The sequence below is a fragment of the Motacilla alba genome, chromosome 24, assembly GCF_015832195.1.
Source record: "Motacilla alba alba isolate MOTALB_02 chromosome 24, Motacilla_alba_V1.0_pri, whole genome shotgun sequence".
In the NCBI taxonomy this organism is placed as follows: domain Eukaryota; kingdom Metazoa; phylum Chordata; class Aves; order Passeriformes; family Motacillidae; genus Motacilla; species Motacilla alba.
Window position 1 is genome coordinate 5637296 of NC_052039.1, and position 27463 is coordinate 5664758.

At 47.0% G+C, this 27463-nt stretch overlaps 1 protein-coding gene across 1 annotated transcript; it reads left to right on the forward strand.

Moving 5' to 3' along the window:
* Positions 1–12164: 12164 nt before the first annotated feature.
* On the forward strand, positions 12165–21484 carry LOC119711366 (NF-kappa-B inhibitor zeta-like). Its single transcript, XM_038161514.1, has 13 exons — positions 12165–12581; positions 15113–15234; positions 15723–15771; positions 16021–16067; positions 16207–16608; positions 16819–17279; positions 18275–18380; positions 18618–18764; positions 19353–19413; positions 19508–19674; positions 19758–19868; positions 20191–20302; positions 20601–21484. The coding sequence occupies exons 1-13, from the start codon at positions 12332–12334 to the stop codon at positions 20609–20611; spliced, it is 2046 nt and encodes a 681-aa protein (XP_038017442.1). The 5' UTR covers positions 12165–12331; the 3' UTR covers positions 20612–21484.
* Positions 21485–27463: the final 5979 nt, after the last annotated feature.

A 27463-nucleotide genomic window follows, 5' to 3' on the forward strand; every position in this document is an offset into this window, starting at 1 on the left:
TTGGGCAGAGAGGCTGATCCTCAAAAGCTGACAGAGCCATCATTTATTTGTTCATGGTTCAGGCAAATGAAAGCGAGAATAATCCCCAGGAAATCTCTCCTGTGGCAAATCAACACATCCCTGTGAAATATATCCATTGAGGAGAGGCAATCTGCCCTCGGTGAGATGTTTCTCCTTAAATTTTGTGCCTCAGCTCAATGAAACAAAGGCCTGGCTTTTAAAATTCTGTCACAGCAGAGCTGGGCACGCACAGCCCTTGGAGATTCCTTTATCCCCCCTACAAAGGAATTTAATCCTCTGAGTACGTTTCTCAGCCCTGCTGATTAACAGGAGGTACTTCCTTATTTTGAGGTAAATATCAGCTGTCACAATTCCCAAAGAAAACCAAAAAGGCAATAAAATACACAGCGTTTAGCAAATCAAACAGCTCAGCCAGGTCAGGATTTCGCAGGGTTCTGCTCTTCTTCAGAGTTACTGTGCGAAGATCAAATTTCAGAATTAATTTGGGGTGTCATTGATTGGAATATTGACCACAAGAGCAGGGATTTTTCATTGCTGCACCCTCTCAGACCAGCCAGAATCCCAATAAATTCCATTTCTACAGAATTTTTTTGGGGGGTTTGCTTTGTGTTTCTCTCGAAATCAAAATTATTTATCCATTCCAAGTGACTCTTTGAGGTTGAGGATGAAGAATAACAATATTTTCCCTCCTTTTTCAGGCAAAGTGCAATAACTTTCCAAGCAATGGCAACAATCCTGACCTTTCCCATCCCTTTGGGAGCAGCTTTGGGGACCCCTCACCTGTTTTTCCCCCCAAATCTTCTTTTCAGTGGCTTTTTTCTGTCCCCGTGCCCAACCACCCCCGGAATAAGCAGCATTTTTATGCCCCAACAAAACAATTTCTCCCCATTTTTCTGCAGTGACCTCAGTGGGAGCTGTTTCCCTGATGCTGAAGGAATTTGGATGGAGGCCACTGGCAGTGAAACAGAATCTGGGTGGATGGGAAAGGGCTCTGAAACCTGACCCCAGATTAAACCCCATTGTTGTTTGTGACTTTCAGAGGGCTCCACTGGATTTAGGGCCTTTATTTTCTTCTCCCCACTTGTTTATGGCTTTAATTATTAACCCCAAATAAGCAAATTTTTCCTGCTGCCAACCTTAACTCGGAGCAGCTGCGATTCGGCCCATCCTAATTCTGGTTTTATTCGGCTCAGAGTATTTATTCAGCCTGCAGAGCAGAGTCCCTGACACGCAGGTATTTCGGGACACTGCTCCCCTGGATTTCTGCTTTGGGATGAGAGCTTTGCTGAGGGTAGGAACAGAAAGTTTCTGGCAAATACCATCAGCAATTACTACAAGTGGTTCAAATCCCCTTCAGAAAAGAAATTCAGCACTGAGGGACTGAATGATGCAGAAATAAAATTGTGAATAACCGAAATATTTCCCTCACAGCTCACTGTGGGAGTCCTGCTTTAATCTGGGCACCTTGCAGCTTGTATTTAATATAAATATTATATTTAAAATAAATTTATAATTTATATCATATTTAATTATAAATTATATTTGTATTATTGAATTTAATTAATTTAATTGAATTTATTGAATTTAAATAATTTAAATTTATTGCTTATATTTAATGTAAATAATTTGCATTTCGTTGTTATGAATATTTGGGAAGAATTCTGTGGAATATTTGGGAACCATTCAGTACAATATTTGGGAACTCTTCCACGGAATATTTGGGAACTTTTCAGTGGAATATTTGGGAACTTTTCTGTGGAATATTTGGGAATAATTCAGTGAAATATTTGGGAAGCATTCAATGGAATACTTGGCAAATATTCTGTGGAATATTTGGGAACTCTTCCATGGAATATTTGGAATAATTCTGTGGAATGTTTGGGAGCTTTTCCATGGAAAATTTGGGAACTTTTCTGTGGAATATTTGGGAACTTTTCTGTGGAATATTTGGGAACTGTTCCATGGAATATTTGTGAATAATTCAGTGCAATATTTGGAACTGTTCCATGGAATATTTGGGAATAATTCAGTGGAATATTTGGGAACTCTTCCGTGGAATATTTGGGAATAATTCTGTGGAATATTTGGGAACTTTTCTGTGGAATATTTGGGACTCCCAGGAACAAAAAGGTGTGAGGGCCCCAGCTCAGAGTGCACCAGCTCGTGGTCAATGCCAGGCCACCCTGAATTCCTGATTTGAGCTTCCCTGGATCCCTGCCGGGGGACAAAACCTGCCAGGGAGGGATCCTGTCCTGGTGGGGCATTCTCCTCCACAGCCCCACCAGCCTGAGATGGGCAGAAATGAGAGAAAACTGATTGATAAACGCTGTTCAGCCACCTCAGCACGGGCAGGACACCAGTGAAGGGAGGGAATGGCAAAATAATAATAATAATAATAGCAATAAAAATGTGAAAATCCAGGGGTTTGGGGCCCGGATCCCCCGTTTCGTCCACGCGCAAAAGCTCAGCTCAGCAAGGAAAGCTCTCTGAGGCCCTGAAGAGCAGCTCCCGAGAGCTGGAGCCTGTCAGGGGCAGGAGTTTCTTGTGCAAGAGCGGAGGGAGCCTGTTTGGGCTGGCTGCAGGCCACGGCGCTGTGTTGCAGCAGCACACAGAGAAACCATCCCTCCAAACGCCCCGCTGGAAACGCAGACGCTCAAGCACCCGGACTCCAAAAAACAAGTGGTTTTGTGGCTTCAGCTCCCAAAACATTAACCCCGAGCAGCCTAAATTTAAGTTTATCCTCTGCTGAGCCAGGACTAGGCCTCAGCTTTGCTGAAACCGGGTTTTGGTGGGGATAGATTGAAATGAAAGGAGGTTGAAATTACCCAGTGAGCTGCAGGGACACAAAAAGGGGACATTCCCCGTGCCACGTGGCCCTGGTGTGTTCTGCAATCCTCATGGAAACCCCACCTTCCGTGAGTCCTTTGAGCTCTCACCTGAGCTTTGTTAAAACCGGCTCCATTTTCTGCCCTGCCCCTTCCTCCCCCTTTTTGTGCCAGCTCCCAGTGGAGCTGTCAGGAACCAACACAAACATCAGCTTTGCAGGGATGGAAAAGCATTAAAAATGGTATTTTATTACTTTAATATAATAATAATTATTATTATTATTATTATTATTTGTTTTTATTATTTTATTTATAATTTATTTTTATTTATTATTATTTTTATATATTTATTATTTTATCCCATAAAATTGTATAAAAAGCATTAAAACGGTATTTTATTATTTTTATATATTTATTATTGTTATTTGGTTTTATTATTTTTATTTGGTTTTATTATTTTTATTTTTATTTATTATTTTTATTTATTATTATTTTATATATATTATTTTATCCCATAAAATTGTATAAAAAGCATTAAAAGTGGTGTTTTATTCTTGCGATGGTATTTTATTCTATTCTTTTATCCCATAAAATGGTATAAAAAGCATTAAAAATGGTATTTTATTATTGCAATGGTATTTTGTTCTATTATTTTATACCATAAAATGGCATTAAAAGCATTAAAAATGGTATTTCTGCCCTGTTCTGCACATGTTAAACCACAAGGAACCCCTTGTACATCATCCTCAAACACCAGATTTGTTCCAACATTAAATTTCCACTCCCTCTCCTCTATTTCCCTTTTTGCTGCCTTGTTTGGAATCTGATGAGGGTTTTTTGCCGCCGAGGGTTTTTTTGGTCTGACTCCCAGCACCATCTAGTGACACAACCCGGGATATAAAAACATTTTCTATTTGTATTTTATCTCCCTCTCGATTTTCCTGACCTGGTTTTGCTTTTCACTCGCCACAAATTAAAATTCAGCTTCATTTGCACCAAAAAAAAAAAATATTTTACCACGCGTCTCAAAAGCCAAACCTAATTATTGGGATTTTCCCCTGCGCTTCCTGCTCCCATCTCCTTCAACCCGAAGAACAGCACAGAAATTCCCAAACCACTTCAGGTAGCCTAAAAAAAAAATCTGCATTTCAGAAGGAATGCTTGGAAAGGCTCTCGCCCTGGAGCTGCAGCTGATGCCAGCGCTCCCCAGCTGAAGGTTATTTGTTTGGAAGATGAACCATCAGAGTATATCATATATTAACAAATATAAAATATTAACAAATATAAATATCAGCATTTATTTCAGATCTCTTCAGTGCCCCCTCAAACGGATGTGGCCGATTCCTCGGCACAAATGTCTGCTTTTCACCTCGAGAGCAGAACCCCAAGAAGCCCCATGGGTTTAATTCCCATTTTTTTCTGTCTGCCTGCATGCAGCCAGTCCAGCCTGGGGAGAAGAACCATTGTTCCTGCATCACCGCTCGCTTCTGAGCTCAGCAGCTGAGTGCACTCTGCTTCTACAGGCATCAGCATGAAGGGATGAAAAGTAAAGCCAAGAACAAACATCCCTGAGCCCTGGTCTGGGGAGGAGGAACTCTGAGCATTCCCATTAAAATTTAACAGGAACGTGGCCCCGGGACTCAGCAGAGCGAAACATTTTAAACCGCTCAGTTCCCTCCCTTGGTTGCTGAAAAGAATTGTGGCTAAAAATAAAAATATTCTGATTTCCGAGGGGCAGTGAGGTGGAGAGCCAGACTGTGCCACTTCCAGCCCGGAGGAAGGGCAGTTTTGCCATGGAATTATCATCCCAGCCTCTGAGCCACGGTGCCTCAGCTGGGGAAGGAGAGCTCCAGAAAAATGAAAGAGGATTCCCTGATCACGGAAAATCATTGATTCCAACCCTTCTCTGCCGTGAGCCCACCGTGCCGCAAATGCAGAGCAACTTCTGTAACTCAGCCCCTCCAAAAAATCAAATTATTCCTCTCAGAGCCCGGCCAAGCCCTCAGTGCAGCCACCAGCAGGCCTGACCTCATCAGCTGCATCCAACAGCAGGGCTGAATTCGGGGATGAATTTCCCTCTGAATTTCCCTCTGAATTTCCCTCTGAATTTCCCTCTCCATCTCCCATTTTAGGTGCTCTGCTCAGAACCCAGCCCTGATCAGCTGAGGGAGCACGCTCAGGCTGCCTTTGAAACCTCAGCAGATGATTCCTAAAGGTTTGCCTGGCAAAGAAATCAGAAGGAGGAAAAAAAAACCCAAAACAATACAAAATAAGGGAAATGTCTGAAATTTTTTTGTTGTCTGAATAAAAAATTTTCTCAGTGAAAAATGGATTAAATGAGGAGCACCCAGAGGAAAAGCCATCAAAATGCTCCAGTGATAATAACATTTATTCCTTTCGTCTTTCCGTGCCTGTTTGGCCTCCAAATTTAAACTTTTCTCTGGATGTTTGTGCAGTGTAGACCAGTGAAAATCTCTGTTAGAAAAGTGATGAATAAAAAGGTTGATCCCGAGTTGTTTGGAAAGCTGGGAAGTGCTGGATATCCTTTGGGACTGGATGATAATTCCATTTGGGATGGGGTGATAATTCCATGTGGGATTGGGTCATAATTCCATTTGGAAGTGGAGGATCAATTCCATTTGGTATGGGGTGATCAATCCCATTTAGGATTGGGTGACCAATTCCATTGGGATCCGGTGACCAGTTCCATTTGGGAAGGGGTGACTAATTCCATTCTGGATTAGATGATCAATTCCATCCTGGATTGGGTGACCAATTCCATTGGGATGGGGTGATAACTCCATTTGGGACTGGGCGATAATTCCATTGGGACTGGGTGATAACTCCATTCTGGATTAGATGATCACTTCCATTGGGATGGGGTGATAATTCCATTGGGATGGCGTGATAATTCCATTCTGGATTAGATGATCAGTTCCGTTTGGGATGGGGTGATAACTCCATTGGGATGGGGTGATAATTCCATTTGGGATGGGGTGATAATTCCATTGGGACGGGGTGATAACTCCATTCTGGATTAGATGATCGATTCCATTGGGATGGGGTGATAACTCCATTGGGACGGGGTGATAATTCCATTGGGATGGGGTGACGGTTCCGTGCTGGATCAGCGGGTCAGTGGAACAGGAGCACCCGGCGCTGGCAGCTCCTCCTGCCCAGGGGAGGTCACTGTTGCTGCACAGAGCGGCTCAGACGGGGCAGTTTTAGGTGGAACAGCCAGTCTCGATGTGGAACACCAGCAAACTCCTCCCGCAGCACCTCAGGGCTCCTTTCCTTCCTCATCTTTCCAGAAATCCACCGAAAATCGATCCCACAACCGCACCATTCCCGGCGCAGACTGGTGATTCTCAGGGCTGCACCAAGGGCAAACCAAATCCCATCCCCAGACGCCTCAAGGCATCGAAGCTGGGCAGATTAAAATAATTTCTTCACCTTTAATCACCTGCAATTCAGGACCACACAGCGGAGAAGTCATCAACAATTAACAGCATCTGATCGCTGCTTAAATTAGGAAATTATAGCCCAGGGGAGCAGAGCTTTGCTTGTCCTGGTCTGAAGAGGTGAAAACTCTGGGAAAATGTCTTGATTCCCCTCTGAGGGGCGCAGAGCCATCCCAGCAGCCCCACACAGGAGGAATTTCCTCACGGTGACACGTTTCAGGGAGGTGAACCCAGTCTGAACACGCCGGCCCCGCCACGGCCAGGCAGCTGCGGATCCGGGGAAAACATTTGGAGGTAACCATGGAGCAGCAGCAGCAGGGATGAGTCAGGGGCAGGTAATTCTTGGAAATGAGACACGGAGATCACACAGGAGGGGACAGTGCCATTGTCAGCGTCACCTGTGGGGTGGAGGGGCTGGAGAACCCCTGGGCAGCTGGGAAGGGCCTCAGCCTGGAGAAAAGGGGCTCCAGGATGGATCTTGTGGCTCAGCCTGGAGAAAAAGGGGCTCCAGGATGGATCTTGTGGCTCAGCCTGGAGAAAAAGAGGCTCAGGATGGACCTTCTGGCTCAGCCTGGAGGAAAAGAGCTCCAGGATGGATCTTGTGGCTCAGCCTGGAGGAAAGGAGCTCCAGGAGGGACCTTGTGGCTCAGCCTGGAGGAAAGGAAGTTCAGGATGGACATCGTGGCTCAGCCTGGAGGAAAAAAGCTCCAGGATGGATCTTGTGGCTCAGCCCGGAGGAAAAGAGCTCCAGGAGGGACCCTCTGGCTCAGCCTGGAGAAAAAGAGCTCGAGGAGGGACCTGCTGACTCAGCCTGGAGGAAAGGAAGTTCAGGAGAGACCTTGTGGTTCAGCCTGGAGGAAAGGAGGCTCAGGAGGGACCTTCTGCCTCTGCCCAACTGCTGCCAGGAGGGGAGGATTTGGGATCTTATCCCAGGGACAGGGATAAGGAGAGGGAGCAGCCCCAAATCACACCGGGGAGGGTCAGGGTGGACATCAGCAGGACTTTCTCCATGGAAAGGGTGGCCAGGCACTGGAAGGGGCTGCCCAAGGAGGTGTCACCTGATGAGGTGAGAGTGTCAGGGGAGATTTTAAAGCTCATCTTTGGAGAGAGTTGTGCCTCTCTAAAGGTGAACATAACCCTGTGTGAATACAGCCCGAGCTGAGTGGATGGGCAGTGTTTAACAGGCTGAATAATGCCGATATTGAAAATTCCTGGAGGTGCCCAAGGAAGGGCTGGAGGTGGCACTGAGTGCTCTGGGCCGGGGACAGGGTGGGGATGGGTCACAGCTTGGACTTGGTGACCTTGGAGGGCTTTTCCAAGCTCAGCGATCCCGGGATTCGTCACGGCTGTGCCCCCTGTGCCCTGCTGCCCTCAGCAGGCATTTTCAGCTCCCCCAGAGAAGGGTTTGTTCCTTTGAGAAGCATCTCCCAGCTCGGGACACGGCTCCCGGCCACCCCAGGTGACCCCGAGCCAGTCCTGGCGTGGGTAATTAATCAGGTAATTAATCGGGTGGATGTTTACACCGAAAGCGTGTGACAAACCCCGCAGCGATGTCACAACCCGCTGCCACCGCCAGCGCCGCGATTGTCACATCTCAATTGCAGCGCTTGCCATGCAAATGGAGCCTCCACATCCCTTCTCTGCTTCCCAGGGGAGAGGCTCCGAGGGGAAAATCCACCCGGAGAATTTTCAATATCTGCATTATTCAGCCTTCTAAACGCTCCCCATCCACTCAGCCCGGGGTGCATTCACACAGGGTTATGATCACCTTTAGATTTTCGCGATTCTCTCCAAAGATGAGCTTTAAAATCTCCCCCGATGTTTTGTTTGTCACCTCAGCTGGCTCGGCAAAGCCTCCTCCTGCCTTTCTCCATCGCTGCGAACCAAACCCACCCCCTCCCAAATATGCAAAAGAGGGTTTTAAGAAAGGAACCCTTTTGCAACAAAGGCTTTTCAGCCAGGTGGGAGCAGAGCTGGCACCCAGAGGGAGAGCCAGACAAACACCTACCCCAGCAAAGGCTGTTACAGTGGGTGTGTGCACGGGAACGTGTAGGAACAAGGGAGGAGGGGAGGGACAGGATTCACCCTCCATCCGAAGGTAAAAAAGGAGCTCAGCCCATGGGCAGCACGGCCTGGAGGCGCTCCAGGAGAGAGGCTTTGCAGAGCTGCCCATCTCAAATCGCTTCGTTGCAGGGGTTTTTGTTTTTCACTCAGAACTTCAGAGGGTGCTGGTTATTTCTGCTGGAAAATCTGAAATTCCTGCATCAGGATGTCGGGAATGTACAAGGAGAAAAAAACAAAAAAATCCCCCCCCAGAACAAAAATGATGGGATTTTTTCCCTACAGTGCAAATGTGTCTTTCCTAAAAGCTCAGCTCTGTTTCTGCCCAAACCTCAGCCCTGCCCCGGATAATTGCCACTGGAGACCCTCACCCAATCCCATCCTCTTTTCTTACACCTTCAACACTTGAAATTTTCTCCCTTTCTTAGAACAGAAGCGCAGGGAACGTTAAAAACGCAGAACTGTGGAAGACAACGAAATTATTCCACGCTCTTGTGTAAAAACCACTTTCCCCAGGCCAGGTTTCACCGGGCAGTAAATGAAACAGTTCAGTCCACAGGGATCTTCCTGTGGGAATCAGGAGGCGCCGGCTGAAGCAGCATCCACAAATCCTAGAAAGTGGTTTTTGGGATCTCCCTGTGTTTGCTGGGCAAGCTGGAGCCTGCCCTGCCTCGGTGGATAAAAGAGGAGTCCACGCAGCGTTATTAGAGGGTCCAAATTGAAAGCTGCTGTTGGACAGCCAGGGATGGGGCTGGAGGTGGACAGCTCACGGCCAGCAGTGCCTGTTTGCAGAGCAAGACTCATGCTTGAAATTAGAGCAACAAAGGATTCTTTCAAAATGTCAGGTAGCTGTCGAGGTTGGAAGCAGAACCACAAAATTCCCAGCTAAACAAACACAAAGCCTTGGAGCCCTTGTAGTGTCCACATTCCAAGGGGTTTTGCTGCTGGATTTGAAAATCCACTTTTCTCGTGGCTGAAGATTGCATTTTGGCCCTTTCTGGGCCATAAAAGGTCAATTCCTCACCAGATTTGAAAATCTCATGGCTGAAGATTGAATTTTTGCCCTTTCTGGGCCACAAAAGGTCAATTCCTCACCAGATTTGAAAATCCACTTCTCTTCTTGTGGCTGAAGAAAGACATTTTGGCATTTTCAGTGCCATAAAAGGTCAATTCCTCACCAGATTTGAAAATCCACTTCTCTTCTGGTGGCTAAATATTGCATTTTGGCCCTTTCTGTGCCATAAAAGTCAATTCCTCACCAGATTTGAAAAATCTCATGGCTGAATATTGAATTTTGGCCCTTTCTGTGCCACGGAAAGGTCAATTCCTCACCAGTGTAGGTCAATACCTGCACCAAACCCAGGCCAATTCCTGCTTTACCGTGGATGCAATCACAAGTTATAAACAAGAAGATAAAACCACCCAACGTAAGGGCTGGAGTGTGGAGGAGAACAGAAAGAGGAGCACTCTCTGCTGTGATTTACGGGCCAATAAAGGCAGTGAGTTACTGCAGTCATTTCCTGTTTGCAGGAGGCCAAATTCTCCCACCTGGAACTGGAAGAGTTCCTGAGCTGGAGGAGCTCCCGAGCTGCTGCCTCATCCTGGAGACCTGCACAGGGTATTTTCAGGGTGACACAGGGATTTGTGGCACTGAGGGGCTGGATCCTGCCTCCAGCTCCTGCACTCCGGGCAGCGAAGCGGCTGACACAGGAGGGAAATGTTTCCCCAGAGAGAGCAGGAGCGGCCCTTGGAGGAAGAGGTCACTGTGTCACACAGGCAGAGCACAGTCCAAAAGTGAAAGGTGATCTGACAAATCCCTTCCCCGGGACAAAGTGAGGAGGAAAGTCACGGCTGCCTTCAGTGCCTGAGCTGCAGGGATCTCACAGGGATGGCAGAGGCATGGCTGCCCTTGGGGGCGAAGCCTTGTTGAATTTGGAGGCAACCCTGACGAGGGGAGAGGTGAGTGGATCTGACTCCATGTTCCTAGAAGGCTGATTTATTATTTTATGATATATATTATATTACAGAATGCTACACTAAACTGTACTAAAGGATAGAAGAAGGATACAGCCAGAAGGCTAAAAGATAATAATGAATCTTGTGACTCCTTCCAGAGTCCAACACAGCCTGACCCTGACTGGCCAAAGAGTGAAAACAATTCACATGAAACCAATGAAACAATGACCAAATCTCCAAACACATTCCAAAGCAGCAAAACACAGGAGAAACAAATGGGATAATATTGTTTTTCTTTTTCTCTGAGGCTTCTCAGCTTCCCGGGAGAAGAATCCTGGGCCAAGAGGATTTTTCAGAAGATCCGATGGTGACAAAGCCTGGCTCCAGCCATGCCTCTCCCTTCTCCATCGTGTTCCTCCATTAATTAAAGGCAGCAATAATCTGTGGGGCAGGCAGCCAGGGAAGAGCACTGCAATGCAGATCAGCTCCCGATTCCCTGCTTGTTCTACAAGCATCAAATCTCCTTTGATCAATACCTGAATAATCCTTTCAACATCCCTGAGCCTGTGGTTGCTGCTCCCAGCGCAGAGAAAGCAGGAGATGGGATTGCTCAGGCCAGGGAGAGGAGCCACTGCCCAGATTAAATTATAACAAAAATGTGATTTTGCTCTTTTCAATCTGCCCCAGAAAGTCTGGCTGCTCTCTGCCCAGGCTGATGGCAAAGATGGTATTGTTTGGGATTAAATCTGGAATGCTTTCCAGGGCACAGCCAGGGAAGAAGATGCAGCTGATAACATCGTAATCCCTTTTCCAATCTAGGTGCTTAAGAGAAATATCTGCTTGTTCACTTGAATTGGCACAGCCCACGGGGTGAAATACATTTCCCAGGGACATGGGAATGGAGCTGAGATCTGATACTGAGATCTGGTGACAAGGAAATAGATTTCCTGCAGGAAGTGTCCCCATTTGTCACGGCTTAACCCCCGTGGCACCAAATACCCCACAGTCCCCAGCTCACCCCTCTGCCTGGATGGGGAGAGAGCTGTGAGCAGGTAAAAAGCCATGGCTGAGGTAGGAACAGTTTAATAAATGAAATAATGGCACGAAATGAGAGAGGGAGATAAATAAATAAACCCCGATTAAAACAATAAACACAAGGGCTCCCTCCAGCTGCTGCCCTGAACTTGGTGCCTCAATCCCCCAGTTTAAATATCGGGCACATCTTCCCACAGGACGGGATGTCCCTTGGCCATGGTCACCTGTCCTGGCCGTGCTCCCTCAGGGCTCCTTCTGCTCCTCCAGCCTGGGAAAATCCCTTCATTTGGGGGCAGCACAACTGGGCAAGCGCTGCAGCATCAGTTTGGGATCAGGAGCATTCTCCTGCTCAGTCCAACAGCCAGCACTGCACCAGCTACCGAGAGCAAAACTCGCCCTATCCTGGCTGAAAAGCACCTTTGAGAATTCCCAAAACATTTCATTAAGGATCTCCTGCTACTTTGCTCACTTGCACAACCCTAAGTCAGAGGTTGCTTTTCCCTCCCCGATGAATCAGAATTTTTTTTTTTCTGTTTCACACAGCAGAGAAGAAAAAAAAACAAACCACCTCAACTTGAAGTTGAGCTTTTTCTTGGGAAAACTCATTTCCTCATCAGCTGCTCGGGGTTGTAAAGAAAGAGGGTGGAGCCTTCCCAGGCTGCCATCCTCCAAAGCATACCTGAGTATAAAGAGCAGAGCAGAACTGCAGCCAAGAAACTCTCAAAAGCTGCTTCCAGTGCCTGCTGGGATTCCAAGGCTGGTTTTGTTCCTCCCCTGCTGCAACTTGCTGCTCCAAAGACAAGAGGGAAGCTGGACTCAGCTAATTACACTGGAGGATTAATTACATTGCCATGGACTCCATGTGATACTGGATTGATTTTTAATTTTTTTTTTTTTAAACACAACTGAACCGGGTTTTTTTCCCTCCCCTCTTCTCTTTCATCTTTTTCTGCACACACACACACAGTGGAGATGTTGCAAACAGTCTGCATGAGCCCCGAGCTGCTCGTCAACCAAAACATGAGTGAAGGTGAAATCTGTGGCTACAGCCCAGGCCAGGGATCTCCCCTGCCTGGAGAAACTGCCAGTCCCAAGAGCTGCTTCCAGCAGAGCCCATCTCTGCCAGACTCTGGATTAACTGAGCTGAACGTGGCGAGTCCCAAGATCTACCACCCTCCTCCTCCTCCTCCTTGCAACCCTCCAGGGATGCCTGCTCCTGCTGGTAAGAGAAAAACCTTTATTCCCATTTCCTACTTTGTGCTTCTTGCACCAGCTGATGAGGCCCAGGGGGCTCTGAGCAGCACAAAGCAAGCTCAGCAGTCCCAGAGATGTTCAGCACATTCCAGGCTTGGCTGGGTTTCGTTTGGTTCTGCTGCTGAGGTCAGAGATTGCCCTGGTTTCCAAAGGATGCCCAATATTCCATCATTCCTGTCCATCTCCAGCGTTTTGCTGCCCTTTTGCATTCTGAATTGCAAGTTTGGTTCTGAGCTAACAGCAGGGTAATAGATGTGACCTCCTGAGCTATTAACATTTCAAAGTCACAGCGAAGTGTGTCTGGTGAATCACTGCCTTTGCAGAGCCCTTCAGTTCCTAGGAAATGTTTGATCTGTCACTGGAAACTCTTCCCAGGTATCAACATTATCAGCAATCTTACTGGCTGGTTATAAAGCTTTCCGAAGAAACCTTTAAAGCACTCTTCAAACAGTTAATAATTCATTGTCAGAACACCAGTCTATGAGAAAATAATAATTTCTAGAGCAGTCTGAGACACAAACCCTGCTTTTCAAGGCCTCAGTGTTTTGATTATTCGGGGATAGGTTAAACACTGAGAAGTGCCAGAAATCCCAGCACAAACTCTTGCCAGGTATCAACATATCAGCAATCCTGCTGGCTGGTTACAAAGCTTTCCAAAGAAACCTTTAAAACAATTCATTGTCACAACACCAATCTATGAAAAAAAGAATCATTTCTAGAGCAGTCTGAGACACAAACCCTGCTTTTCGAGGCCTCAGTGTTTTGATTATTCGGGGATAGGCTAAACACTGAGAAGTGCCAGAAATCCCAGCACAAAACAACAGCCCCATCTCCGTTCCAAAGGCACCATTTGCTGCTCGGGATCGCCTCCCTGCCGCTGGAGGGGTGTCAGCTCTCGTTGCCTGGAGCGGGGAAAGGAAACGAAATCACGCAACAAGAAACCACATCTGGTGGGGCTGGTTCCCCTGCCAGGACTGCTCCTCTCTGCCATCCCAGGAGCTGCACCGAATATTCCCATCTGCTGAGCTCCCCCTCCACGGGGCCCAGATCCCACATTCTTGTCACATCTTTGCCCCAGATCCCTGATTTTGGTCAGGAATATTGGTCGGGCACCTCCTGGTTGATTTAACAGCACCAGGAGCTGCTGGCCCAATGCTCCTCCTTCATTTCAGGCTCTCGTGTTGTTCCATCCTGAACTGTGTTTGATCACAAGAGCTGGTTTTATTCCTCCTGCAGTGGGAGCAGAAAGCTTCTCCCTGCTCTCAGGATCCCAGGCTCTGCTCCCTTGGAGCTGGGCTTCCTCCATGGAGTATTTCACTGGGAAAATGAAATGCAGAAAGCTGGGGATTCCTCCATAGTGTATTTAATCTTGAAAATGAAATACAGAAAGCTGGGGTTTCTCCATGGTGTGTTTCACCGGGAAAATGAAATACAGAAAGATGGGGTTTCTCCATGGAGTATTTAATCTTGAAAATGAAATACAGAAAGCTGGGGCTTCCTCCATGGAGAGTTTCACTGGGAAAATGAAATATAGAAAACTGGGCTTCCTCCATGGTGTGTTTAATCTTGAAAATGAAATGCAGAAAGCTGGGGCTTCCTCCATGGTGTATGTCATTGGGAAAATGAAATACAGAAAGCTGGGGTTTCTCCATGGAGAGTTTCATTGGGAAAATGAAACACAGAAAGCTGGGGTTCCTCCATGGTGTATGTCACTGGGAAAATGAAATGCAGAAAGCTGGGGTTCCTCCATGGTGTATGTCACTGGGAAAACCTTGATCTGATGCATGGAATCTGTAATTTTTAATGGCAATATCTGTTACTGAATGAATTTTAGATGAAGGTTATTCCAGGCAGGGGGACACACAAGGCAAGGAGGTGAATGCCAGAGTTACATAAAAGGTGTTTCAAAAGCCGATGGGTTTAAGCTCCTAATCTGGGCAAGTCTTTCAAGTTTGGGGATGCAGGCACCAGATGCAAGGAGTCCTAACACAAACAATCACAGAGCAGCTTGTTTTGACAAAGAGAGAGCCTGTTTGGACAACGAGGTAAATTCTCAAATAACTGTTCCATTTCAGTGCAGAAAATCATTGTTTCGCTTTGAGCACACTGAGAGCCCCTGGACAGAGCATCCCTATCTTGATTTTGGACAAATTCTGCTCCTTGTTCATGCGCTGGCAACAATTTCACAGAGCACAGGACAGGAAACTGCAAAGGCAGATTTACCACAGGACAGGAAAATCAGAGTGGAGCAGGGGCAGAGACCTCAAGGCTGCTGACACATTCCCCAAAAGCAAATCCACGCGGGAAAACTGAGCAGGAATTCATGGAAGGAATTGTTGAGCAGGGCCAGGGAACAGGCAGGGAGATGTGGAAATTTCCCAGAAGTGATGATGAACATGGGAATCAGAGCCCGTTCCCCAGGCTGACCTCATCCTCCCACCCTTCCCCAACAGCTCAGACAATTGTGTTACTTTCAGCATCGTGTTGTGACTTTTCCAGACTCTGAACTTAGCTCTGATCCCCCTCAGAAGCGCTACATGGGTGTGAGAGTGAAGATGCCAGTGCGGGAATTGCTGAGGAAAATCCGACTCTCCAAAGGCTTGGACCCGGCTCCCGGCAAGGTGAGGAATCCCTGGGGCTGGGGAGGTTCCTGGGGCACACAGCCACTGCCCACTGAGTGCTCTGCAGGGGTCACACCTGCAGCTGCTGCCTCTTCCAGCCTCCAAACCGATGCTTTTGAAAGCGGAGAATAAATCCCGAATTCCAAACGGAACGAGGGCTGGGCTAGGGACAGTTCCAAGGCGCCCATCCGTGCCGTGGGTGCTGTACATCCTTCATCCAAGGCAAAGATGGCCCAATAAACACTAAAAATGTTGCTCCAGAACCTGCAGAAACAGCCCAAGGAGCTGATAAACTCCCTGGCTGCTGTAAAGATCTTTGTAAAGCTGCCATGAATTACCCACTCAGGGAATTGTCCCCGCCTGCAGCCCCTGCTGAGCAAACCCAGAGCCCAGGAGCCACTCTGCTCCTGTCAGAATATTTGCCACTGTTTCATCTCCTCCTCCCTGTGAGCACCTCACATTGAAGCTGGGTGGTTTTGTCTCCTCAGGAAGCCTCACCAGTGAAGATGGCAGCCAAAGGATCCTCAGGAAAAACAGGTTTGGAAACGCCTCACTTGGTAACAGAGCCTCCTTTGCTGGTAGGATCATCAGTGCGAGGTACCCAAAGAGCCAGAGCACTCCTGTGCCATGGGCAGTGGTCCCTGCTGGGTCCCTTCTGTGCCAGGAGGCCAGCTGTGCATCGCCACCCTGCCTGGCTCGCCTGGCTCTTATCTGGGGCAGCGCTGATGGGAATCTCTGCTCCGTGGGTGCCTCTGAACCTTTGCTTCCCTTTTTTTTTTTTTCCAGCAGAGAAGAGGAGATCTCACCCTTATACAGAGAAACAGCTTAGGCAGGTATGCAGAACGCCTTGAACCCCTCTGTGCCAGGCTCCTGGGGCAGAATTCCTGTTCTATCACCGAGGGAGAACAGGACACTTCATGTCTGCTTCCCTCCCCTTTCTTCCTCCCTGCCCGGCTCCTGTTGCTGTTTCAGGGCAAGCAGAGCGCTGGGCAGAGCCCCAAAGGCTTGGAGGACCTCGACATCCTGGTGGAGGTGCTGCAGGAGGATCTGAACCAGAGCCAGCTCGGGGAGGAGCCTCGGCACCCCGTGCCAGACGGGTTTTGGCAGGGATTCTCCAGGGAGCTGCAAGGCTGCCGCTGGCAGAGCGTGGGGAGCGAGGAGGCAGCTGCTGCTGGCCTGCAGGGGAGGCAGCCGGGCCCAGCTGAGCTTCCCCCCGAGTGCTGTGGGAGAGATTTCCACCCCATCCTGCGGGGACAGGCAGAGCCTGCCTTCCATGGCCAGCAGGAAAGCCTCCAGAGGTCCGGCCCGCCTGGAATGTTCTCCAGGATGGGCGAGGAGGGGAGCGGCTGGTGGGAGCAGGATGCTCTCCCGAGCTCCCAGGACTGTTTCTGGAGGAATTCTCCATCCCAGGGATGTTTCTCGAGGAACTGTCCATCCCAGGAATGTATCCTGAGGAATTCTGCACCCCAGGAATGTCTCCTGAGGAATTCTCCATCCCAGGAATTTCTCCTGAGGAATTCTCCATCCCACAAAGGTTTCCTGAGGAATTCTGCACCCCAGGAATGTCTCCTGAGGGATTCTCCATCCCAGGAATGTTTCCCGAGGAATTCTCCATCCCACGAAGGTCTCCTGAGGAACTCTCCATCCCAGGAATGTTTCCCAAGGGATTCTGCACCCCAAGAATGTTTCCCGAGGAATTCTGCACCCCAGGAAGGTTTTCCAAGGAATTCTGCACCCCAAGAATGTTTCCTGAGGAACTCTCCATCCCAGGGATGTTTCCTGAGGAATTCTGCACCCCAAGAATGTCTCCTGAGGAATTCTGCCCCCCAGGACACGCCTGCCCTCCCCAGCTTGGCAGAGATGCTGCTGGGAGCTCCCAGGGGCTCTCCAGATGTGGAGGGACGCTTGAGGCTGACCCCGAATTCCTTCACCAGGCAGGACCTCTCCGCCCTCTCCTTCTTCCAGTTCCAGCTGCGCAGGGAGGAAAACTTGCTGAGGAACATCCCAGAGGAAAAACTGCTGGCCCCCGATGAAAATGGCAACAGGTCCTTGCCTTTTCTGTCTAAATACTTTGATTTCTGTCCCCTGGGGACATCACTCTGCTCTGGCCTCTGAGCTAAAGCTTCTCTGCTCAAGGGGAAGCTCAAACTTGAATCAATACACAGAATTTTGGGCAGACATTAAAAATGGAAGTGCTCCATATTTGCAGTAATGTTCCCGAGCTACAGCTGATGCCAGGGCAATTCAGGGGGTTAAAATATTTGAGGGTGAGGGTATGTGCAGGGATTCACAAGGAAATTAAAATCGAGGAAAATAAAAAAAGATAAAAAACTGCTGCAGACACTCTCAGGGTAATGATTTGTGTTATTAATTGCTAATAAAAACGGATGGGAGGGTTAGCCAGAAACACAAACTGGAGCACAGACTCCCAAAGACCTGGCAGTGGCTGGAAATGAAAGGAAAGCAAAGCTTTGCCTGCTCCCAGTAAAAACCAGTATTGCCCTGGAACGGGGTGCTTGTGGAAGAAATAGCTCTTTGTAAGAACTCCCTTTGGGCTGTTTGTTTTTACCCATCCTTTGGGGTGTTTTAACTTCTCATTTGGGGTATTTTGCCCCTCTCCTGTGGGGTGTTTTTACCCCTCTTTTGGGGAGTTTGTTTTAACCCTTTCTTTGGGGTGTTTGAACCCTTTCTTTGGGGTGTTTGAACCCCTCCTTCGGGGTGTTTTTACTCCTTCTTTGGGGTGTTTTTACCCCTCCTTTGGGGTGTTTGAACCCTTTCTTTGGGGTGTTTGAACCCTTTCATCGGGGTGTTTCAGCCCCTCCTTTGGGGTGTTTTTTACCCCTCCTTTGGGGTGTTTTTTACCCCTCTTTTGGGGTGTTTTAACCCTTTCTTTGGGGTTTTTTTTTACCCCTTCTTTGGGGTGTTTTAACCCCTCCTTTGGGGTGTTTTTACCCCTCTTTTGGGGTGTTTCAACCCTTTCTTTGGGGTGTTTTAACCCCTCCTTTCCCTTCCGAGTGTTCCCAGCTGAGTTCTCTTCCAGGCTGCTGCACAAGGCTGTCGCCCAGGGAAGGAGGGCTCTGACTTTTGCCCTGGCCCAGAGATTCGCAGCCCTCAACAAGATCGACGAGAAGGATGCAGAGAAAAGGGTAGGAGGCTGATTTGCCACCAGAAAAAAGTCATTTTTTTATCCCCTGCAACCCAGCCACGCACCAAGCATCCTCCCGCTGTCCTGGGAAAACGGGAATGGGGAGGGAGTGATGGAGCACAAGTGGGACCAAAGAGCCCCAAAATCCCGACTCCCCACTTCAGGATCTAAAAAATGTTGTTGTTTTGAAACTATTTCTGCCTTTCACTGCAACTCTGTGCCCTTCTTCCCTTCTCAGACTGCTTTACATCTTGCTGCAGAAAAGAACCAGCACCTGATGGTGAGCGACCTGATCTCCCTGGGAGCCAACGTCAACGAGCAGGACAGCTCTGGGAGAACTGCCCTGCACCTGTGTGCTGAGAACGGCTACCTGAGAGTCCTGGAGGTGAATTGGGGTTTTTTTTTGGGGGGGGCCAAAGTGGAGGGAAAGCAGCTCATGCACCTTGTGGTGTTTGGAATAACCCGGGGTGTTCCACGCGGCTCCGCTCTGCGGTCACTGACGTGTTTTATGAAAAAAAATCCTTTTGTTAGGATTTCTTCTTTTGAGAAGTTGAGAGGTTTTAGAAAAGAAGGAAAAACAGTTCTTATTTGTTGTTGTGGAATGCAATAGGTGTGTCTTTGATTGGTCCACGTTGAGTGTTTTTACTTAATAACCAATCAAAAATGCAGCTAGTTTCAGATTTTTTTGGGAGTTACAAGATTTAGTTGTTTATTTTATTTTATTCTTGCTTAGTTTTTTGATGATTTTTAAATTTTTTTAGTATCGTTTTAGTTTAATATTTTTAATATAATATATATGATAATATAAAAAATCAGCCTTCTGAAAAATGGAGTCAAGATCCTCATCTCTTCCCTCGTCCTGGCTGCCCTGCAAAGGCCACGCTCTGTTGTGGTTGCAGAGGGATTTGGAGGAGGAAAGGGCATTTTTGGCCCTGCCAAAGGCCAGGAATCACCTGGATATTCCTCATTTCAGGTCCTGAAAAGCTGCAAGAGCAGCGGGGTGTGTGTGGACGTGGATGTGCCTGACCACTGTGGTAAGAGGGGCGGCTCGAGCGCAGGGCTTGCCTTGGATCCCAAATCCCTGAACGCAGACCGGGGTCAGCCTGGGTTTGACTTTGTCCCGCGCAGGTTTGACCCCCCTGCACCGTGCTGCTCTTGCCCACACCGTGCTGGTGACAGAGTGCCAGGGCACTGCCAGGGACAGCAGCACGGGGAGGCTCCTGAGGCTTCGGAGAGCCCAGATCCTGGAGGGAATCCTCTGCCTGCTCCAGATGGGAGCGCGGCCCCGGCTGCAGGTGAGCATCGATCCCAGCGGATCTCCAGCCTGGCTCAGGTGTTCCTGTCCTTGTGCAAGCACAGGATTTGCTGTCGTCTGCAGGTTCTGAATTCCTGTCAAACCTCCACCCCCTGCCTAAAGCTCGAGGAGAACACAGAGCTCATGTGTTTGCTTCAGCCTCATCAACCCCGGGCACAGGATGTTCCTCAGGAGGTAACTATTGCTGCTTGACACAGGCAGTGTCTAATTCCAAGATTAATTTCCAGGATTAAGCAAATATCCAGTGCTTAAAAACAAACAAAAAATGTTACAGCTCTTCTGTCTTTTCCCGGGTCTTTTTTGCCTGGGTCAGATAAGAGTTCCCACCAGAGTAGGTGTAATAAATGTAATGATATAACCAGATTTCGGTTAGAAATACAGATTTAAAGCCCCATTTCAAGTCACTGAGATTCTCCCAGAACCCAACAGAGAAAGAAAAATCCTTTCAGTGCGGTTCAGCTGGAAATTGACTGTTCTGGTCTCTTCACCCGTCCAGAGCTGCAGCCTGCTGGGTGCTCCCAGAGGAATCCCCGCTCCCCCAGCTGCAGATAACTCACCTGGGCTTTGCTCCTTGGCATCCTCAGACCTCCTTGATGTCCTCCTCACAGGTATTTTGTGGTGGGAAGTGGAGGTCAGGGGGTTGGGGGTTTGTGTGACTCAGCAGCTGGGATGGAGCGGCTCAATCCAGTCCCCGCTCTGCCGTCCCACTGAATCATTTGGGGTGGGGGAAAAAACCCCAAAATCATCCAGCTCCAACCCCCGCGGCGTGGAGCTGGCGGAAAAGGTGCTCGGCACCTCATCCCAGCCTTTGGATTCACTCCTTTTCCTTGCAAGCCTCCTTCCTCCCCCAGTTTATGAGGGAATAAATTCCTTTAGCAGGAATTTTGCTGCTTTGTTGCCTTCCAGGGAAGTGCTGAGAGCTCTCACCCCCTGCACCTGATGGGCCACCCGCTGCAGGAGAATCACCAGAGCACAGACACCAAAATACAGAATGTTTTATCCTTTATCTTGAGCTGGCTGCTGGGAAGATCTCGCCTGGACCCAGAATTAAAGAGCAAACTGATAAATGAGGGGAATGCTCAGTGCAGATCTCACCAGGAATTCAGTGTCAGGTGCTCCGGGAAGAATTAGATCTTCATTTTCTCACAATTTTGTGCTTCTCTGCTCAGGACTGAGGTCAGTCTGAAGCTCTGATGGTTTTTCATGCAGGTGTTTAGCCCAAGAAAAAGATTTTAACCATCCAGGGTCTAATCCTGAGGGTTTCAGCCTGAAATTAGTCTATACACTCCAAATTCTGTGTTCAGATAGGTGGAAAATCTCAGTCATTTTAAACAATGTTCAGATAGATTGAAAATCTCAGTCATTTTAAACAATGTTCAGATAGAACTGAAAATCTCAGTCATTTTTAACATGAGCTCTGGGAATTCAGAGCCTAAATATTGAAAATATTTAATATTTTCTGCAGTCTGGCTCTGAACTTGGCCAAGGCTGGAGTGGTCACACTTTAAGGCAGTCTCAAGGTGAAGTCCTTCCAAAATCAACCATCGTGCTGAGCATGTTTCTTCAACAAAAATCAAGCTTTTTATTGATGCAATCGGAATTTTGCAATTTTTGTAGGTGAAGTCTGGGACAAAGTGTTTCCAATCAGCTCCTTTCCAACAGATCTGAGAGAGGATTTTGTAAAGATAAAATTGAAATCCAGAACAGCAGCTTTTGAAGGATCAGTTTTTTAAAAGTTGGGAGCTCAACAAGGAGCTGAAATGCTCCTGTGCTGCCAGAAAACCAAGTTATTCAGCAGAACCACTACAAACTTGATCATTTTTATTTTAAATTATTTCTTCCCAGGCTTACTCTGGTTTAATTTTGACTTCTGGTTGCGAGTTTGCTGGTTTCTATGAAACTTCCCTGTTTGCTACATAGGGAGCAATTCTACTTTTACAGAACCTAAAAGCAGAATAAAAACTGGTCCAGCAGCTCCTCACGTGTCTCCTGTGGAGGAAAATGGGAGATTCCCACGTGAAGCCGCTGCAGGATCCAGTGTTGAGTACTCAGCATCTTTGGGGAATGTTTGTAACGAACCCTTTGCGTTTGTTTCTTGGGGAAAAAAAACAACCAAAAAAGGTTATTTTTGTGTCATGGGGTTTCCTGAAGTGTTAAGCTCCAAGAGCTGCGTCGCACGAGGCGAATGAACTTTGAGAAGTGGCAGTGTTGAAGTGAATTCCGGTGGGATTTGGGTCAAATCCTAAGATTCCGATGCCCTGAACAGCTAAAGAGTTCTCTTCTGTGTTTTCTCTAGTTTGAGGCATAATAACTCATAATCTTTCAGTGTTTCATTTAAAATATAGATATATGTTATATGTTATTCTCAGGAGGAGTTGCATCACTCAGCCACCTCCTCCCAAAGCTTTCCCTCGTGTTTTAATAATCTTAAATCTTTTCTTTTTCCCTTTTTGTCCCAGCTTTTAAGGATATTTTTCCTCTCTGAATATTTCTCCCTGTCCCCCCACCACTGCCCATCCTTCCTTCTGTTTGCATTTGAACTCACATCTGTATTCACTGAACTTTTTATTCATTTGAGGACGATTAAGGGAGAACTTCTGGCTTAGCTCAGCTTCCATTTGTGGGATTGAAGGGTCGGATCCAGCTCTTTATTTTCATGATAAACCCACCAAGAAATCCCACAGCACCAGGAGGAAGCAGAGTGAACAAAGAGAAGAGCAGCCATAAACATCTGCAGGGAAAAAAACCAAAAAAAACCAAAAAACTGAATTTTCTCACAGGATTTCTTTAAAAAAGCATAGAAAACTCTCATTTAATAATCCAGCATTAATCTTTTAGCCATGGGAACCCTTCAGGTGAAAGGACAGCAGTGTTAAACTATTCCTGTAGGTATCATTTATTCAATGTACTCAGAGATGAACTTGCTTCTACCGTATATTCCACCACAGTTATCCATTAATTGCATGGTTAATCACTTTACATTGTTTCACTGCTCCTTCCTGCCAATAAATACATTTATTTCATGCTGTCACTTGGTTTTTCTGTGCTTTTCCATTCATACCAAGCTCACAAAAGAAGGGACATCATGGAAAAGGCAAATTCAGCAGGGTTTAGAAGCTGAGAAGCGTGGGAAGGTTCTGTTGTTGTTTTTGTTTTTAGGACAAAACCGAAATCCTCCAGCATCCCCCTGTCCCACCATTAACCCCAATATTTCCCAGTTCCTGTCATTCCAACGGGAATTGCAGCAATTCCTGTCATTCCAAAGGGAAACAGGGCCCGAATTCCTGGCAGGAGGCTCTGGAGGGATCCATCTCCCCACCCCTGGTGCCTCACCCACAGCAGAAACCCAACCCCTCTTTGGTTTTCAGCCTCCAAAAACCGTCCTTGGAGCCCTGATTTGCTGCCCGGTCACAGTCACTGCACCAAACTCCTCCCCGAGGCTCCTGGGGTTTTGCTGAAGGAAATTTTTGCGCCTCCCAGAGCCCAAAATCCTCAGCTGAGGAGCGCGGGGACCGCTGCCCGCTACAGGAGACCACGGCAGGCAGGGAACAGCGCCAGGATTGTGAGGAAAGCACAGGCAGGCAAAGCAAACCAAGTCTGTATTTTTAAAAAGCCCTCATTCCCTCAAACAAAGGAATTACACAAACAAAAAATAATAAATAAATACAGGCAACATAAATCTAATTTTGTGTGCCAGGGTGCCAGGCTGCCCAGTGTCTGTTCCAGGGTTCCAGGCTGCCCAGTGTTGGTGCCAGGCTGCCCAGTGTCTGTTCCACGGTTCCAGGCTGCCTGGTGTCTGTTCCAGGCTGCCCAGTGTCCATGTCAGGCTGCCCAGTGTCTGTTCCAGGCTGCCTGGTGTCTGTGCCAGGCTGCCCAGTGTCCGTGCCAGGCTATTCAGTGTCCGTGCCAGGGTTCCAGGCTGCCCAGTGTCTGTTCCAGGCTGCCCAGTGTCGGTGCCAGGGTTCCAGGCTGCCCGGTGTCTGTGCCAGGCTGCCCAGTGTCTGTTCCAGGCTGCCCAGTGTCGGTGCCAGGGTTCCAGGCTGCCCAGTGTCGGTGCCAGGGTTCCAGGCTGCCCAGTGTCTGTTTCAGGCTGCCCAGTGTCTGTGCCAGGCTGCCCAGTGTCTGTGCCAGGGTTCCAGGCTGCCCAGTGTCTGTGCCAGGCTGCCCAGTGTCTGTTCCAGGGTTCCAGGCTGCCCAGTGTCCGTGCCAGGCTATTCAGTGTCCGTGCCAGGCTATTCAGTGTCCGTGCCAGGCTATTCAGTGTCCGTGCCAGCGTTCCAGGCTGCCCAGTGTCTGTTTCAGGCTGCCCAGTGTCCATGCCAGGCTGCCTGGTGTCTGTGCCAGGGTTCCAGGCTGCCCAGTGTCTGTGCCAGGCTGCCCAGTGTCTGTTCCAGGCTGCCCAGTGTCCGTGCCAGGCTGCCCAGTGTCCGTGCCAGGGTTCCAGGCTGCCCAGTGTCCGTGCCAGGCTATTCAGTGTCCGTGCCAGGGTTCCAGGCTGCCCAGTGTCTGTTCCAGGCTGCCCAGTGTCTGTTCCAGGCTATTCAGTGTCCATGCCAGGGTTCCAGGCTGCCCGGTGTCGGTGCCACCCCGCAGTGCCGCTGGCAGTGCCAGGGCTGTGACCTTTCCCTGGAATCGTGTCGCAGATGTTCAGAGCTGATAAGGTTCTGCGGAACCCGTGGGGCCGGGCCGAGCTGCCGTGTGCTGAGCGCCAGCCACCCGGGGACATTCCCTGGGGACAGGTGCCAGCAGCACGGCTCACTGTCACCCCGGGCACAGCGCTCGTTTCCTCCTGGTGGCTTCGAGCCAACACCTCGGCTGCTCTCCCGCGCTGCAGAAATAAACTTTGGGCTTGACTCCCCACCTCCAACCTGAGCAGGAGAGCTGCAGAGCTAAATTCAATTCTAAAATCTGTATTTTCGAATTTAATCTAAATAGAAATATATTTTATATTATTATGTTTCTATATTTTATTATGATAGAAATTATAAATTATATAAACATATCATATATTAATATATAATATAATTTTATAATATATAATATATATAATCTAAAATATACAATATATATAAAATCTAAAATATATAATATATATAAAATCTAAAATATATAATTTTAGATATAATATTAAAATATGTCTATATAAATAAAAATTCGATAAATTATACATATCTTTTTATTAAATTATCATACTATTTCTATCATAGTTATCATATTTATATTTTAATATAGATATAAGATTTTATACTTAATAGTTAATGTATATACATATAATGAATGTAAATAATAAAAAAGGGAATGTGCCCCTTGCACAGCCCAGTTGATGGTGGAGGTGAAAATAAAGGAAATAAAAAGGAAATTTGCCACTTGCACAGCCCAGATTGGTGCTGGTTGTGGCTCTGGGAGTGAAAATAAAGGAAATAAAAAGGGAATGTGCCCCTTGCACAGCCCAGCTGATGGTGGGAGTGAAAATAAAGGAAATAAAGATAATGTGCCTCTTGCACTGCCCAGATTGGTGCTGGGGGTGAAAATAAAGGAAATAAAAAGGGAATGTGCCCCTTGCACAGCCCAGATTGGTGCTGGGGGTGAAAATAAAGGAAATAAAAAGGGAATGTGACCCTTGCACAGCCCAGCTGATGGTGGCTGTGGCTCTGGGAGTGAAAATAAAGGAAATAAAAAGGGAATGTGACCCTTGCACAGCCCAGCTGATGGTGGCTGTGGCTCTGGGGGTGAAAATAAAGGAAATAAAAAGGGAACGTGCCCCTTGCACAGCCCAGCTGATGGTGGCTGTGGCTCTGGGGGTGACAGTGACCCCACAAGCCGCAGGCGGGGTTTGGGTTTTGTGTCCAAAGCTGCCTTTTCAGGGCCCTGCTTCCCCTGGAGCTCGCCGTGGGCAGCTCCTGCGGGTGCCACCCCGTGCCCTGGCTCTGTCCCAGCTGTCCCAGCCCAGCCTTTCCCCAGAATCTCGGAGCGGCTCCAGGGCTCCTGCAGCTGCTGCTCTGCGAACCCGGGCTGAGCAAACACCGACCCAGGGACAGCTGCGAGGGAAGGGTACGGGGGAAAATGAATAAAAGCCATTAAAACAGAACCTATTCCAGTCTCTCCAAGCGTGGGAGAGAAGGGAGAAGGATTTCTTGGAAAGGAAAACGGAATAAAAGAGTGGAAATATGGGGATTTCTTATTGTGCTTTTTAAAATCTTACAGCTTCTGTTGGGAGGATGAATTAAATATAAGCCTTCCCTCACTGGGCTCTGTGTTTTCTATGCAATAACAGCGCTTCTGAGCATGTTTGTGTGGTAAAAAAATTCATTTTTATTCTATTTTCAGAGGGCTAGAAGGTAAAGAACATTCAGCGTTATTTTTACATTGAAAAGCTTAATTCTGGAAAAAGGGAATTTACCTCTGTGCCAGCTGAGAGCGCTCTGTGAGCTGAGGGCAGGCGCCTGAGATGCTCCAATTAATCATTAATTGCAGCCAAAATATTCCACTTTTCTGGCTCCTTTTGCTGAAAAACTTCCATGAAATTTTGGAGCAATAGGACAAAAAATTGGCTTCTCTGACGTGCTGGCCATGGGTCTCGTGATAAATCAGGTCCTGCTTGTAAAGATGCCATGGAAGGAAAATAAATTATTTCTTTTCAATTATTTATTTTATATATTATTTATTATTTATTTATAAAACAAATTATTTCTATTTAAATTAATTTTTTATTTTTACTTTATTTTTATTTTAATAAATAAATATATTAAAAAAAAAAGAATAAATAAAGCCTGATGCCCAGGAAGAAAAATAGATAAAAATGACTCAAATTGGCTAAAAAATAGCTTTAAAACAGTTAAAAATAGCTTAAAAGTAGCTAAATAAAAGGTAAAAAAAAAAAAGCTAAAAATAACAGGAATCCTGTGTGAAAGAGGCTGAGAACACCCGTGATTAACTCAGCAAGGGGAAAAACGACAGAATTCCAAACCAAAATAATTCTTTGAGTTCAAAACTCTGTGTGTGTGCATTGGGGATGATTTCACAAACTCCAGAGCTTTTCTTTGCTCTTTTCAGACCCTGCTCGAGCTGCTGTGCTCAACAAGAATTGAATTTTTAGTGATTTTAGTGAATTTGGGAGCTGTTTAACCAAGGGCTGCTCGTTCCCCGATTCCTTTGAAAACCCAACAGAAAATCGAATTTTTCAGCCTTCCCCTCTTTTTTCCTGCACAAGGAGGTGATGAACGAGCCAGCCAGGGTGACTCAGGCTGATTCATTTTATGGGGCTGTAAATGCCCGGCCCGGGCACGGAAATGCCAGCCTGGCAGCCGGGCAGCAGTTCTGGGGAAAAGGGAAATCCTGAGAGCGCTCAGCACAGCCAGCACCGGCTGGCACTCCCACTCTAGCACGAGGCTCTTTTTATTTATGTGTTTAAATAGATGTGTTTTCGTTTTATTTATTTATATTTATATTTATATTTATATTTATATTTATATTTATATTTATATTATTTTATTTTTATTTTATTTTATTTTTTCTAGTTCTAGTTCTAGTTCTATTTTATTTCTATTTCAATTTTTATTTTATTTTATTTCTATTTTATTTTTTCTATTTCTATTTCTATTTCTATTTCTATTTCTATTTCTACTTCTAGTTCTAGTTCTAGTTCTAGTTCTAGTTCTAGTTCTAGTTCTATTTTATTTCTATTCTATTTCTATTTCTATTTCTATTTTATTTCTATTTCTATTTCTATTTTATTTCTATTTCTATTTCTATTTTATTTCTATTTCTAT

Coding starts and splice junctions, on each gene's coding strand:
- LOC119711366 (XM_038161514.1), top strand. CDS start 12,332: ATGTTGCAAACAGTCTGCATGAGCCCCGAGCTGCTCGTCAACCAAAAC. Junction 12,582..15,112: donor AGGGATGCCTGCTCCTGCTG/GTAAGAGAAAAA, acceptor TGACTTTTCCAG/ACTCTGAACTTAGCTCTGAT. Junction 16,068..16,206: donor CAGAGAAACAGCTTAGGCAG/GTATGCAGAACG, acceptor TTGCTGTTTCAG/GGCAAGCAGAGCGCTGGGCA.